Source organism: Hemitrygon akajei, chromosome 17 (assembly GCF_048418815.1).
Source record: "Hemitrygon akajei chromosome 17, sHemAka1.3, whole genome shotgun sequence".
Classification (NCBI taxonomy): domain Eukaryota; kingdom Metazoa; phylum Chordata; class Chondrichthyes; order Myliobatiformes; family Dasyatidae; genus Hemitrygon; species Hemitrygon akajei.
The window spans coordinates 13,500,522-13,515,032 of NC_133140.1; the positions used below are offsets into that span (position 1 = coordinate 13,500,522).

The following is a 14,511-nucleotide window of genomic DNA, read 5'->3' on the forward strand; positions in this document are numbered from 1 at the left end:
AATATTGAACACCCAGGCAAACATAATAAAAACAAAATTTCCTGCATCAAGCAGGTGCTGAAGAGGCCGCTGATTAACTAATGAACGTAGCTTGTACATTGGTAGATTAATGCATCCAATTATGAATTTGAGACAATGTTTGGAGACAACATTGAAATCAGAATAGCATTATTTTAGCTAATTAAACCAAGCAAAATGAGCAATAATTTATGTGAATAACTTAAACAAGAAACAGGACCAAGGTGATCCAACTTATTTCACATATGTGCTTTCCACCAAGACACTTTTCCCAGACATTACAGATTTAAACCCTCACATTGGCTAATCCATGCAAAATGCAAACAAAGTAAAATTTATTATCAAAGTTATGTATATGTCACCATATATAGCTTTGTCTTCTTGCTGCATTTACAGGGAAATAAGAAATATAACCAAATTTATGAAAAACTACGCATAAACAAAGACTAAACAAAGAAATTTGAAATTTATTAAATTCCACAACATGTGTGGTAGGATTTGAATTAGTCTCTAGATCATTAATCCAGTCTCGAATCCAATAACAATCACTTTGTCACCATTCACTTTGGAGGGAAGATGTAAAGTAAAATAAACTAAGTGAATCAGTTTTTAAAAATATGCAGGAATAAGGATACAGAAATCATTAAAAGGGAGCAGAACAATTTGAAAGCATTTAAACCAGCACATGGGGTCCTTGGTTTAATAAAAAACATTTGAGTATAAACAAGAGAGAAATGTTAAACCTTACTAAATTAATAATAGGCTCAGTTGATCGCGTCTAAATCTGAACACCAGGCATTGGGAAATATTAAAAAGGTGGTCTAAGGAGAACACAGGGATTTACTGGAAAGGTACCAAGCTGATATCACTTTCTTAAGAGCATCAGAAGATTAACGAGAGATTTTCATGGAGATTCAAAATCATGAATGGTTGTGACAGAATGAATCAGAAGAAATTATTTTCACACCTGAAGTGCACATTTTTAAGATAATTGACAACAGAGGAAGAAGGGAAAACACTAGCATCATGATCAGGTCAGAGGTTGACCCCAGGGAAGATCAGTAATCGGAAGAGGGCTGGAATGGGCACCAGCATAGGGAGAGGACGGGCCACTCACCGGAGGCTTGACAATGGATGACCAAGATGTTGGCCATTTCTGCAAACTTGACACTCGTAGGGTTTTTCTTGATCTCCTTCAAAAACTCAACGAGGACTGTCTCACACCTGAATTGACAAATAATATCATTATAACAGACAATAGGTGCAGGAGTAGGCCATTCAGCCCATCAAGCCAGCGCCACCATTCAATGTGATCATGGCTGATCATCCACCATCAGTAACCCGTTCCTGCCTTCTCCCCATATCCCTTGACTCCACTATCTTTAAGAGCTCTATTTAACTCTTTCTTGAAGGCATCCAGAGAATTGGCCTCCACTGCCTTCTGAGGCAGAGCATTCCATAGATCCACAACTCTCTGGGTGAAAAAGATTTTACTGAACTTTGTTCTAAATGGCCTACCCCTTATTCTTAAACTGTGGCCTCTGGTTCTGACTCCCCCAACATCGGGAACATGTTTCCTGCCTCTAGCGTGTCCAATCCCTTAATAATCTTATATGTTTCAATCAGATCCCCTCTCATCCTTCTAAATTCCAGTGTATACAAGCCCAGTCGCTCCAATCTTTCAACATATGACAGTCCCACCATCCCGGGAATTAACCTCGTGAATCTACGCTGCACTCCCTCAATAGCAAGAATGTCCTTCCTCAAATTTGGAGACCAAAACTGAACACAATACTCCAGGTGGGGTCTCACCAGGGCCCTGTACAACTGCAGAAGGACCTCTTTGCTCCTATACTCAACTCCCCTTGTTATGAAGGCCAACATGCCATTAGCTTTCTTCACTGCTTGCTGTATCTGCATGCTTACTTTCAGTGACTGATGTACAAGGACACCGAGATCTCATTGTACTTCCCCTTTTCCTAACTTGACACCATTCAGATAGTAATCTGCCTTCCTGTTCTTGCCACCAAAGTGGATAACCTCACATTTATCCACATTAAACTGCATCTGCCCACTCACCCAACCTGTCCAAGCCACCCTGCATTCTCCTAACATGCTAACAGAATGGCAGGCAGTCACTGTCTACCATTCTGAAAAGGACCCGTTAATTCCTACTCTTTGTTTCCTGTCTGCCAACCAATTTTCTATCCATGTTAGTACCCTACCCCCAATACCATGTGCTCTAATTCTGCCCACTAATCTCCTATGTGGGACCTTATCAAAGGCTTTCTGAAAGTCCAGGTACACTACATCCACTGGCTCTCCCTTGTCCATTTTCATAGCTACATCCTCAAAAATTTCCAGAAGATTAATCAAACATGATTTCCCCTTCGTAAATCCATGCTGACTCGGACTGATCCTGTTACTGCTATCCAAATGTGCCACTATTTCATCTTTTATAATTGACTCCAGCATCTTCCCCACCACTGATGTCAGGCTAACTGGTCTATAATTCCCTGTTTTCCCTCTCCCTCCTTTCTTAAAAAGTGGGATAACATTAGCAACCCTCCAATCCTCAGGATCTGATCCTGAATCTATAGAACCTTGGAAAATGATTACCAATGTGTCCACGATTTCTAGAGCCACCTCCTTAAGTACCCTGGGATGCAGACCATCAGGCCCTGGGGATTTATCAGCCTTCAGTCCCTCCATTACCCTAGGTCCTCTGGCCACTATTACATCTAGGAGATTGTCTGTGTCTTCCCTAGTGAAGACAGATCCAAAGTACCTGTTCAACTCGTCTGCCATTTCCTTGTTCCCCATAATAAATTCACCTGTTTCTACCTTCAAGGGCCCAACTTTGGTTTTAACTAATTTTTTTCCTCTTTACATACCTAAAGAAGCTTTTACTATCCTCCTTTATATTCTTGGCTAGCTTACCTTCGTACCTCATCTTTTCTCCCTGTATTGCCTTTTTAATCATCTTCTGTTGCTCTTTAAAAGTTTCCCAATCCTCTGGCTTCCCGCTCATCTTTGCTATGTTATACTTCTTCTCTTTTATTTTTATACTATCCTTGACTTCCCTTGTTCGCCACGGTCACCCCCTACTCCCCTTACAATCTTTCTTCCTCTTTGGAATGAACTGATCCTGCTCCTTCTGTATTATTCCCAGAAATACCTGCCATTGTTGTTCCACTGTCGTCCCTGCTAGGGTATCCTTTCAGTCAACTTTGGCTAGTTCCTCCCTCATTGCTCCATTGTCCCCTTTGTTCAACTGTAATACTGACACTTCTGATTTTCCCTTCTCCCTCTCAAATTGTAGATTAAAGCTTATCATATTATGGTCACTACCTAATGGCTCCTCTACCTCGAGTTCCCTTATCAAATCTGGTTCATTACACAACACTAGATCCAGAATTGCCTTCTCCCTGGTAGGCTCCAGCACATGCTGCTCTAAGAATCCATCTCGGAGGCACTCCACAAACTCCCTTTCTTGGGGTCCAGTACCAACCTGATTTTCCCAGTCTACCTGCATGTTGAAATCCCCCATTACAACCGTAGCATTACCTTTGCGACATGCTAATTTTAGTCCTCGATTCAACTTGCACCCTTTATCCAGGCTACTATTTGGGGGCCTGTAGATAACTCCCATTAGGGTCTTTTTGACCTTACAATTTCTCAGTTATCTTTATTCTTTCTGCAGGCCAAGGTAGACTTTCAACCAACCTACATAAATTTCTTCAGAAACAATTACTGATTCACGTTGAGAATATCTCAGTTCTGGTCATTTTGATTATAAATTATACTTTACTCTCAGATTTTCAAAATTAACTTGATACAGATCAAAATAACCTCTCATCCAGAAATGGAACTCTAATATTTGCTGTTTGAAACGATGTAATAAAATCATTTTATGATGTAAATGCCACAACACTGAGTTGCAGTACACCTGACGTAGAATACCGCAGACATATGTGGCGATTTCATGCTTGAATGAAGCTGTTTATCACCAAAAACAGATTGGCTATGGCTCAGCTTATTTCTGCATCGGCCTCAGAGAGCCGCTCCTAATTTCACAGCAAGGCGCACTGTCTCAACCATTTGCTGCCTCAGCCCTTTCACAGGAGCAAAGTGGTTACATGTGACTTCCTCACATTGGTCACAGCAACCAGTGAACCAGCAAAACAATCTGAGTGAGTGTACAGTCTAAGTTCCTCAATTCTTTTTTTCTAACCTGCCTCAGTGAAGTTAATCTACCCGGCATTTGTAATGATCATATTTAACACAGAACATTTCAGCATAGTAAAGGTCCTTTAGTCCACAATGTTATGATGAGCTTTTAATCTACTCTAAGATCAATTTAACCCTTCCCTCCTATATACCCATCCATTTTGCTATCACCCACATGCATATCTAAGAGTTTCTTAAATGCCCCTCACATAACTGCATCTACCACCACCCCTGGCAGGGCATTCCACACACTCATCACTCTCAGTGTAAAACTTGCATCTGACATCCCCCCCTTATACTTTCCTCCAGTCTCCGTAAAATTATGCCTCTTTGTATTAGTCATTTCCACTCTGGAAAAAAGTCTCTGGATATCCACTCAATCTATGCCTCTTATTATCTTGTAAACCTCCATCAGGTTGCCTCTCATCCAATCAGAATTGCCCTAGTTCATCAACCTATCCTCATATGGCAAACTTTCTAATCCAAGCAGCCTCCTGGTAAACCAGAGACAATCTGCTGATGCTGGAAATCAAAGTAATACACTCAAAATGCTGAAGGAACTCAACAGGCCAGGCAGCACTGATGGCAAAAAGTAAACAGTCAGCGTTTCGTGCTGAGACCCTGTTGAAGGGTCTTGCACCAAAATGTCGCTGTTTTTTCTTTTCCATAGGAGCTGCCTGGTCTGCTGAGTTCCTCCAGCATTTTGTGTGTATTACAGCATCCTGGTAAATCTTCTCTAAAGCTTCCACATCCTCCCTATGAAGATCCTTAGTACCCAACAGATGTAATGATCATCTTTAGCCGATAAATAGGCCAGATCTTCAGTTAACTCAACTGTTACAGAAATAGGCAATGCTGTGCCTGGCTTTCTGCTAAAAATCAGAAAACCTACTTAAAATAGAGATTTATCCTCACCTGTGCACCTTCCATCTTCATCCCAAGCCCAAACCAAACGCCTCAGGCAAAATCTAACTCATTCAGGATGCCCCCAGCATTAGTCAGGGTTGAGGACCCAGCCAGTAATAAATTAACCTATGCATGCTAAACACCAGGCCTTGAGAAAATTGTACGACTTGCCATGAGGGTATCAATGCTAATGGCCATCAACTGAAACAAGATCTTTAAGGGCCTGTAGTTTGATGTACACTGTATTTGGTTGACCAGGTATGAAGGAAATACCTCTAACTGCAGCCCAAGACAGAATAACCTGAGATCAAATGTACTGCCAGATGAATCCTAACTCTTTCAGATAGTACTCGAATTGGAATTGGCATAGAGATTGATGGCTCATTGATGCTGCTGCTGTTAAGCATCTGAAACAATTCAGATTCATGTACATTCAGATATACGTACGTACAGTGAAATGTGCATTTGCTTTAACCAACACAACAGAAGGATATGCGGGGAGCAACCTGTAAGTGCACCACACAGTCCAGTGCTCACCATGTTCACAGGACAGCACAAGCATCAACAACCAGAACTAACAAACAAGCCCTATCCCTACCCCACTCTCCCAACCTCAAATGCCCCCAAATCCTCATCCCTATACCCTAACCTATTGTTAAAACCATCCCAACAAACCTAAAAAACAGCCAAGACTGAGCCACGACCTCAGAGACAGCAGTTTGGCTCCACCTTGACTGCAGGATTGACCAGTTAGTTACATCCATACCTGGATGAATCCAAGCATTTTTCTCTGACGGTGGCGTAGCTAGTAGAGCTGCAGCCTCATAGAGCCAGACAGCCAGGATCAACCCTGAGCTCGGCTGCAGTACGGAGATGTCACATTCTCTCTATGACTGTCAAGGGTTTCCCCTGGGTGCTCCAGTTTCCTCTCACAGACCTAAGTTTTGAAGGTAATTGCCTACTGTATATTGTCTGTAGTGTATAGATAAGTGGCAGAATTTTGGGGAAGATGACAGAATGGAGGGAGAATGGGATTAGTGCAAATGGGTGGCTGAAGTGCAGACTGCAGTCAGTGGACCTCAGCACTTGCTTCCCTGTTGTAATTTTGAATGACCCCTGTGATGAGATCTGAAGGATTATTCTAAGTGGACTGTTCCTTTAAAAAGAGAGAGGGGGAGTGGACAGCGTGTGTGCTATTTCAGGGAGGGAGAGCAACAGGACGTCTGTGAGTTGCCTTGGAAACTGAAAGGCGGAGCATTATGATGGACAGCTATTGTTCAGCACTTGTGGGATATGTACAAGGTCAGCTGGCTTTGTAATCAGACATGCCAGACACCAAGGAAGACACTGGCTGAGCTTTGTGTGCCCACGACAAAGGTGGGGTTTTTGCTCACAGTGTGGACAAAGGGGTGACCAGTGGAAAGCTTATCGGAGTGTTTAACCCTTGCCTGGGTTGATAGCGGTACCACTTGAAAATGGCATCCCCTTTTTGTGATCACAAGTCGATGACTTTAAGTTTCGGGAGCAGGAGGATGATGTGGAAGATTCCACAGCATCGGCACTAGGAAGACGAAACAACTCTCTCTCTCCCCCCAACTCTACTCAATTCAAATTCCAGAACTGAACTGACTACTTACCATACCACCGTAAAATTATATCATCTAATCACCTGAGCTGGGAGAAGCTTGGGAACTTTATTTACTCACTGACATATGCATATACTCTGCTAACCTGTTTACCTTGTCTTGTTTTATATTACTTTATCACTTAGTTACTAATAAAATAGTGTTTATAACAGAAGACTCAGACTCCAGGTGTGTCCACTTCTGCTGGTCCTTTTTAACCTGTTACGGGGTACGTAACAACTCCACAGGAACAATCATAGCATTGAATGAGGCCATTCAGCCCACTATCTATACTGTCCTCAGTGCAGCAATCAATACTCTTTGCCCACAGTACTGTGAGTTATTCTTTCCAAAGTACTTATTCTATTCTGATAGAATCTTTCTACCAGCTTTACGGCAGCAACTTCTAAACCATATCATCTTAATGCATGTGCATTTTTCTTCGCATTCGCTGTCGCACGCTTTGCCCAAAACGTTTAATACATGTATCTTGGTCCTTTAACTATCCCTGCCTATCCTGTATGTGCTACATCTAAACACAACACAAGCTAATAAACCTCAAGCAAATCTCCTCTCCATCTTGTTTGTTCCAAAGGAAACCCTATTTTCACCCTCGTAAAACTCTGGCTAGAACACAGCCGGATCATTGTGTTAAGTTTTGATTGGAAGGACGGAGAAGCTTTAGAGAGGGCACAGAGGAGATGCCTGGATTAGAGCGTATGTTTTATGAGGAGAGGTTGAGTGAGCTCGGGCTTTTCTCATTACAGAAAGGGAGGATGAAAGGCGACTTGTTAAAAGAGGTGTACAAGATGGTAAGAGGCGTAGATCAAGTGGACAGCCAGGGACATTTTCCCAGGGTGGAAATAGCTAATACAAGAGGGCATCATTTTAAGGTGATTGGATGAAAGTATAAACGGGGGGAATGTCAGAGGAAAGTTATTTGACAGACTGTGGATGGTGTGTGGAACACGCTGCCAACAGTCGTGATTGAGTCAGAATCATGAGTGACATTCAAGAAAGACACAGGGAATGATAGAAAAATTGAGGGCTATGGTGGAGGAAGGGTTAGATTGATGTTCGAGTAGTTTAAAAGGTTGGCACAACATTATGGGCCGAAGGACCTTTGCTGCATTTTAATGTACTATGTCTTTTCCATTCCTAGGATCATTCTGGTGTTCTGTGGACACTCCAAAACTTTTACATGCTCTTAAAATAATGTAATCAGAACTGAATGTAACACTTCCATTGTGACCAACCTAATGCTTTTGTAGGCCAGAATCTCCATGCTTACTAATTATGCAAATTCTAATTTCAAAGAATTATGCACTGTGACAGTATTGACCCCTTTTCTTCTCTATGTCAAAGTGCATAATTTTATAACTCTCTGTATTAAGCTCCCTCACTGTGTCACTTCTCACAGTGTTGATCAATACTACTTTCAAAGCGCATTGACTGAAGGTCACCCACACTCACATTTTACGGATCTCTTTACTGTTGTCTCCCAAGATCTGAAAGAGCCCATCCAGGATTTCCGGCAAGTAGTCCAGCAGGTTGATATCAGGAACACATTCCAGAACAAGGATCTGCAGTGATAGCCAAGATTGAAAATAGTTGGCAACAGTTAGCCTTTGCACTTGTATAACCATATAACAATTACAGCACGAAACAGGCCATCTTGGCCCTTCTAGTCCGTGTCGAACGCTTACTCTCACCTAGTCCCACTGACCCGCACTCAGCCCATAACCCTCCATTCCTTTCCTGTCCATATACCTATCCAATTTTACTTTAAATGACAATACCAAACCTGCCTCTACCACTTCTACTGGAAGCTCGTTCCACACAGCTACCATTCTGAGTAAAGAAATTCCCCCTTGTGTTACCCCTAAACTTTTGCCCCCTAACTCTCAACTCATGTCCTCTTGTTTGAATCTCCCCTACTCTCAATGGAAAAAGCCTATCCATGTCAACTCTATCTATCCCCCTCATAATTTTAAATACCTCTATCAAGACCCTCCTCAACCTTCTACGCTCCAAAGAATAAAGACCTAACTTGATCAATCTCTCCCTGTAACTTAGGTGCTGAAACCCAGGTAACATTCTAGTAAATCTTCTCTGTACTCTCTCTATTTTGTTGACATCTTTCCTATAAATTGGTGACCAGAACTGTACACAATACTCCAAATTTGGCCTTACCAGTGCCTTGTACAATTTTAACATTACATCCCAACTCCTATACTCAATGCTCTGATTTATAAAGGCCAGCATACCAAAAGCTTTCTTCACCACCCTATCCACATGAGATTCCACCTTCAGGGAACTTTGCACCAATATTCCTAGATCACTCTGTTCTACTGCATTCTTCAATGCCCTACCATTTACCATGTATGTCCTATTTGGATTATTCCTACCAAAATGTAACACCTCACACTTACCAGCATTAAACTCCATCTGCCATCGTTCAGCCCACTCTTCTAACTGGTCTAAATCTCTCTGCAAGCTTTGAAAACCTACTTCATTATCCACAACACCACCTACCTTAGTATCATCTGCATACTTACTAATCCAATTTACCACCCCATCATCCAGATCATTAATGTATATGACAAACAACATTGGACCCAGTACAGATCCCTGAGGCGCACCACTAGACAGTGGCCTCCAACTTGACAAACAGTTATCCACCACTACTCTCTGGCATATCCCATCTAGCCACTGTTGAATCCATTTTACTACTTCAATATCAATACCTAAAGATTGAACCATCCTAACTAACCTTCCGTGTGGAACCTTATCAAAGGCCTTACTGAAGTCCACATAGACAACATCCACTGCTTTACCCTCGTCAACTTTCCTCATAACCTCTTCAAAAAATTCAATAATATTTGTCAAACATGACCTTCCACGCACAAATTCATGTTGACTGCTCCTAATCAGACCCTGTCTATCCAGATAATTATATATACCATCTCTAAGAATACTTTCCATTAATTTACCCACCACTGACGTCAAACTGACAGGCACTTGTCGTGAAGTCTGTCACCTCATTAAAAAAATCAAGCCAGACACAAGAATGCTCTGAACCTGCCTTTGTATGTTTCAATCTAGAAATATCTGCACAGGATTAGATTGCAAGAAAGTTCCCTAATGTTTATAACTCTGCCACCAATACAAAGGAAATGGCTGCTAGGAGCTGCGTGAGCACACAGATTGCATTGGATAGGATTCAATCAGGCACCACTTGAAGCAACACTAATACAAGCAACACAGAGGTGGCACTTAGAATATCAGCTCACTTCTAATTAGCTTTAAAGTGATAGCTATAGAGTCAAGCAACAAGATCAACTATTTTTTTTTAACCAAAAGATCAGGAATGTGATTTGTAACTCACCCAAGAGATGATGAATTGCCGGGCATACTGATTGTTGGAGTATATTCGTTCTCTCAAGAGAGGTACAAAGGCCACAAGATCAAACTTGGAACTTTCCGTGACAATGTCCTTTGAGATACAAAATGACACCATGTTAAACAAAAATGCTAGTCGTAGGCAAAATAACTATTGGTCCAAATAAAAAAGAGATGCTGGAAATTGAAAAGAAAAACATTATGACAAAGCTTCAGCGATGCTCAATGTAAGCACATGGAACAGCATCTCAACCTTCAGCTGGGAAATGCTTGTGACATCAAACGGAATTCCAGAACTCCAGATCACAGACAGATACAGCATTGAATCCTTCAATTGAGTTTGCACCAACTAGCATCCAACCATTTACAATCATCCCGTTTGTTTTTCAAATGATTTGGATAACAGATTGATGGCTTTATTGTGCGGACAATACAAAGATAGGTGGAGTTGAGGAAGCAGACAGGCTGCAGAAGGACTTAAACAGATTAGGAAAATGGGCAAACAAGCAGCAGTTGGAATACAATATTGGGGAAGTGTGTGCTCATGCACTGCACTTTGGTAGAAGAAATAAAAGTGTAGTCTACTTTCTGAATGGAGAGAAAACTTAAAAATCGGAGTTGCAAAGGGACTTGGGAGTCATTGTGCAGGATTCCTTAAAGGTTAATTTGCAGGTTGAGTCAGTGATGAGGAAGGCAAATGCAATGTTAATACTCATTTCAAGAGGGCTAGAGTAAAAAAGCAAGAATATAATGTTTTATAAGGCACTAGAAAGGCCTCATGGAGTATTGTAAGCAGTTTTGAGGCCCTTATCTAACAAAGGATGTGCCCTCGTCAGAGAAGGTTCAAAGGAGGCTCATGAAAATGATTCTGGGATTGAAAGGCTCATCTATGAGGAGCGTTTGATGGCTCTTGGCCCATACTCACTGGAATTCAGAAGAATGAAGGGGTTCTCATTGAAACCTATCCAATGCTGAAAGGCCTTTATTAGAGTGGCTGTGGAGAAGACGTTTTCTATGGTGGGAGTGTCTAAGACCAAATGATATAACCACAGAACAGAGGGACGTCCATTTAGAATGGAGACGAGGAGGAATTTCTTTAGACAAAGAGTGGTGAATCTGTGATGGCCAAGTCATTGGCTAAATTTAAGGTAGAAACTGACAGATTCTTGATTAGTCAGAGCATGAAGGGTTACAAGAAGGCAGAAAATTGGGACTGAGAAGGAAATGGATGAGCTATGATGAAATGGTGGAACAGACATGATGGGCAAAATGGCTTAATCCTGCTCCTATATCTTAGAGTTTTATGGTCTAAAGTTATGCCCCTCATATTAGCCATTTCCACTCTGGGGGAAAAAAGTGTCTGCCTATCCACTCGATCTACATCTTTTATCATCTTGTAAGCTCTTATGTTTGAAATGACCTGTATCGATGGTTTGAAAAACTAAGTTTTTCAGTCTCCTGGAACAATAATAAACTAATTCCAGACAAAGAGAGGAAAATGAGAGACAGATGGAGAAAGGTGGGGGGAGGGGAGGGGGCAGTGAAAGCTGAAGACAGCTGCTGGAGGGAGACAAGCAGGAACACAAAGGGCTACCAGTGCTAAGTATCAAAGATGATCGTGGGAACCTCTAGAGGCGAGGTGAGGGGCAAATAAAACCAGAACCAGAATAGTTGTCATATGAACAACCAAGACTGTTTTTTTTGATAGCTCTTGTACTTCAACCAATAGTTGCTCTGATTGCTTGTTCCTAAAATAAAATAATAATAGATGGGGAAAATTATTAGAATTTTGAACAAATTTAGTGTTCTATATTTAATAAACTTCACAAGATGCAATGTGTTCCAGAATCACTGAACATGAAACCTTGTGCTTTAAGCAAAGGACACACAGAGGTGTTTGTGATGAGTGCACAGTTGGATAAGATGCCAAACTGTGCAGAACAGGTTCAATGTTTAATGGTTGCTCTTTAACCTTGATCAATCCCAATCAGAACGGACACAACATACAAGCACATGGGGAGGAATTATTTTATGTGGAAATTCAAATCACAGACTGTGGCCCTTCCATTTGCAGTCTGCTGAAAATCAATGCACCATACCATGTCCACTGCAGAGTGGTGATTCTTACCTTTAATAACCGGTCCAGTAGCTCAGAGCCACTTTTGACATTTGGATCTGGATCTGCAGCCAACTGTGTAAACAAGAGAATGGTATACAGTAACTCCTAGCAAATGTTGTCAGGGCAGCATTTTACTTCCAGCATGCATACCCTAAAGTTAAGTGACTGAGCCAATACAGACAACCCCAATGATCACAGTGGCTTTCAGAAGGGTAACAGCCAGAAAGAAACAACCTCCCTCGGATCATAGAACATTACAGGACAGTGCAGGCTCTTTGACCCACAAAGTTGTGTCAACCTTTTAATCTACTTTAAGATCAAACTGACCCTTCCCTCCTACACAGCCTTCTATTTTTGTATTATCCTTGTGCCTATCTAATAGTTTCTTAAACACCCCTAACATTTCTGCCTCTATCACCACCCTGGCAGGACATTCCATGCACTTACAAAGCTCTGTGTAAAAAATTCACCCTCGAAACGTTCCTCCAATTACTTTAAAATTATGCCCCATCGTATTAGCTGAATATCTAATAGGTGCTCAAACATAAATGGTGAGCAGAGGGCTAATTAATTCCAAAGCCAGATAAATATATTATTACATTTGAAGACATGTGCCTGGCTAAACTCACACACCAACTTCAAGATAGTGAAGCCCTAACCCCAAGACACAGGGCAGTCAAATAGTCATCTTTGACATAAAAAAAAAGCTTAGAAACAATTTGAACATGCAAAAATAGCTTAAAGGATTAAAATTCTTACAAAATAAAGCTAAGGAAGGCATCCACATACTAAAAATCAATTAAAATCATTAAAACAATTACCTGTCCTTATTATGCAAACTAATATTCATTTGAACAGAAGTTCTGTGTTTGTACCTATGGCAGTTTTAATCTAGTGCTGATTCAAGGAAACATTTCCCATCCTGGCTCATCTCCCCCACTGGTACAGCAGATACCACTGTCAATTAAGACCAATGCTGATCTTCAACAGTGGTAGGCAAGAAATCACTGCAATAGCACTGTCATCAGAGTGGAAGACCAGCCCCATCCTTTGCTGAAGTCATAGTCGAGGATGGTAGAGTGGTGCAGCTTGTAGACCTGCCATCTCATAGACCCAGGTTCAAGCCTGACGTCTGGTCATTTGTGTGTGGATTTTCCAAACTTTTCCTGAAGTATTGTACCTGTAAATGCTCAAAGTCCAGTTCTGAGGGAACATACTGTGGAACACTAGAGCATAGTACAGGGCCTTCAATCCATGATGTTCTGCTAACCTTTTAACCTAGTCTATGATCAATCTTGTAAACATGAGGAAATCTGCAGATGCTGGAAGTTCAAGCAACACACACAAAATGCTGGTGGTCCTGACGAAGGGTCACAGCCAAAACGTCGACTGTGCTTCTTCCTATAGATGCTGCCTGGCCTGCTGTGTTCCTGATGGCCAATCACCTTTCCGGCTCTTAGCTTCATCCTACCCCCTCCGGTCTCCTATCATTTCGCATTTTCCCCTCCCTCTCCTACTTTCAAATCTCTTACTATCTTTCCTTTCAGTTAATCCTGATGAAGGGTCTCGGCCCGAAACGTCGACAGCGCTTCTCCCTATAGATGCTGCCTGGCCTGCTGCGTTCCACCAGTATTTTGCGTGTGTTGCTTGAATTTCCAGCATCTGCAGATTTCCTCGTGTTTGTATATCATGTTCTATTCTTTGCCAGTCTTCTGCACTAAAGCACAGCACCATCAATCTTCCTGTCATCTACAAACCAACTAATCTACCCAACTACATTTTCATCCAGATCATTTTATACATCACAAATGGCAGAGATTCTAGTACAGATCCCTGTGGAACATAATTAATCACAGCGCTCCAGCTAGGATATGTCCCTTTGACCTCTGTCTTCTCTGGGCAAGCCAGTGCTGAATCCAAACAGCCAATTCAGAATCAGAACCAGGTTTATTATCACCGGCATGTGACATGAAATTTGTTAACTTAGCAGCAGCAGTCTAAAGCAATATATAATTTAGCAGAGAGAGAGAGAGAAAAAAATAAAAGAGAATAATAAACAAGTAAATCAATTATGTATATTGAATAGTTTTAAAAATGTACAAAAACAGAAATACTGTATATTTTTTTTAAAAAGTGAGGTAGTGTCCAAAGCTTCAATGTGCATTTAGGAATCGGATGGCAGAGGGGAAGAAGCTGTTTCTGAATCGCTGA

The 14,511-nt window shown here is 41.5% G+C and overlaps 1 protein-coding gene across 2 annotated transcripts in view; it reads right to left on the reverse strand.

The window, feature by feature from the left end:
* Positions 1 to 14,511, reverse strand: part of vac14 (vac14 homolog (S. cerevisiae)) — a 505,447-nt gene that overhangs the window by 424,648 nt on the left and 66,288 nt on the right. For both annotated transcript variants that reach the window (XM_073069700.1, XM_073069699.1), the window contains exons 5-8: positions 12,310 to 12,372; positions 10,168 to 10,275; positions 8,253 to 8,362; positions 1,136 to 1,242 (exon numbers count right to left, since the gene is read on the reverse strand). In XM_073069700.1, coding sequence (XP_072925801.1) covers positions 1,136 to 1,242; positions 8,253 to 8,362; positions 10,168 to 10,275; positions 12,310 to 12,372 — 388 coding nt within the window. The remainder of the gene's footprint in view (positions 1 to 1,135; positions 1,243 to 8,252; positions 8,363 to 10,167; positions 10,276 to 12,309; positions 12,373 to 14,511) is intronic.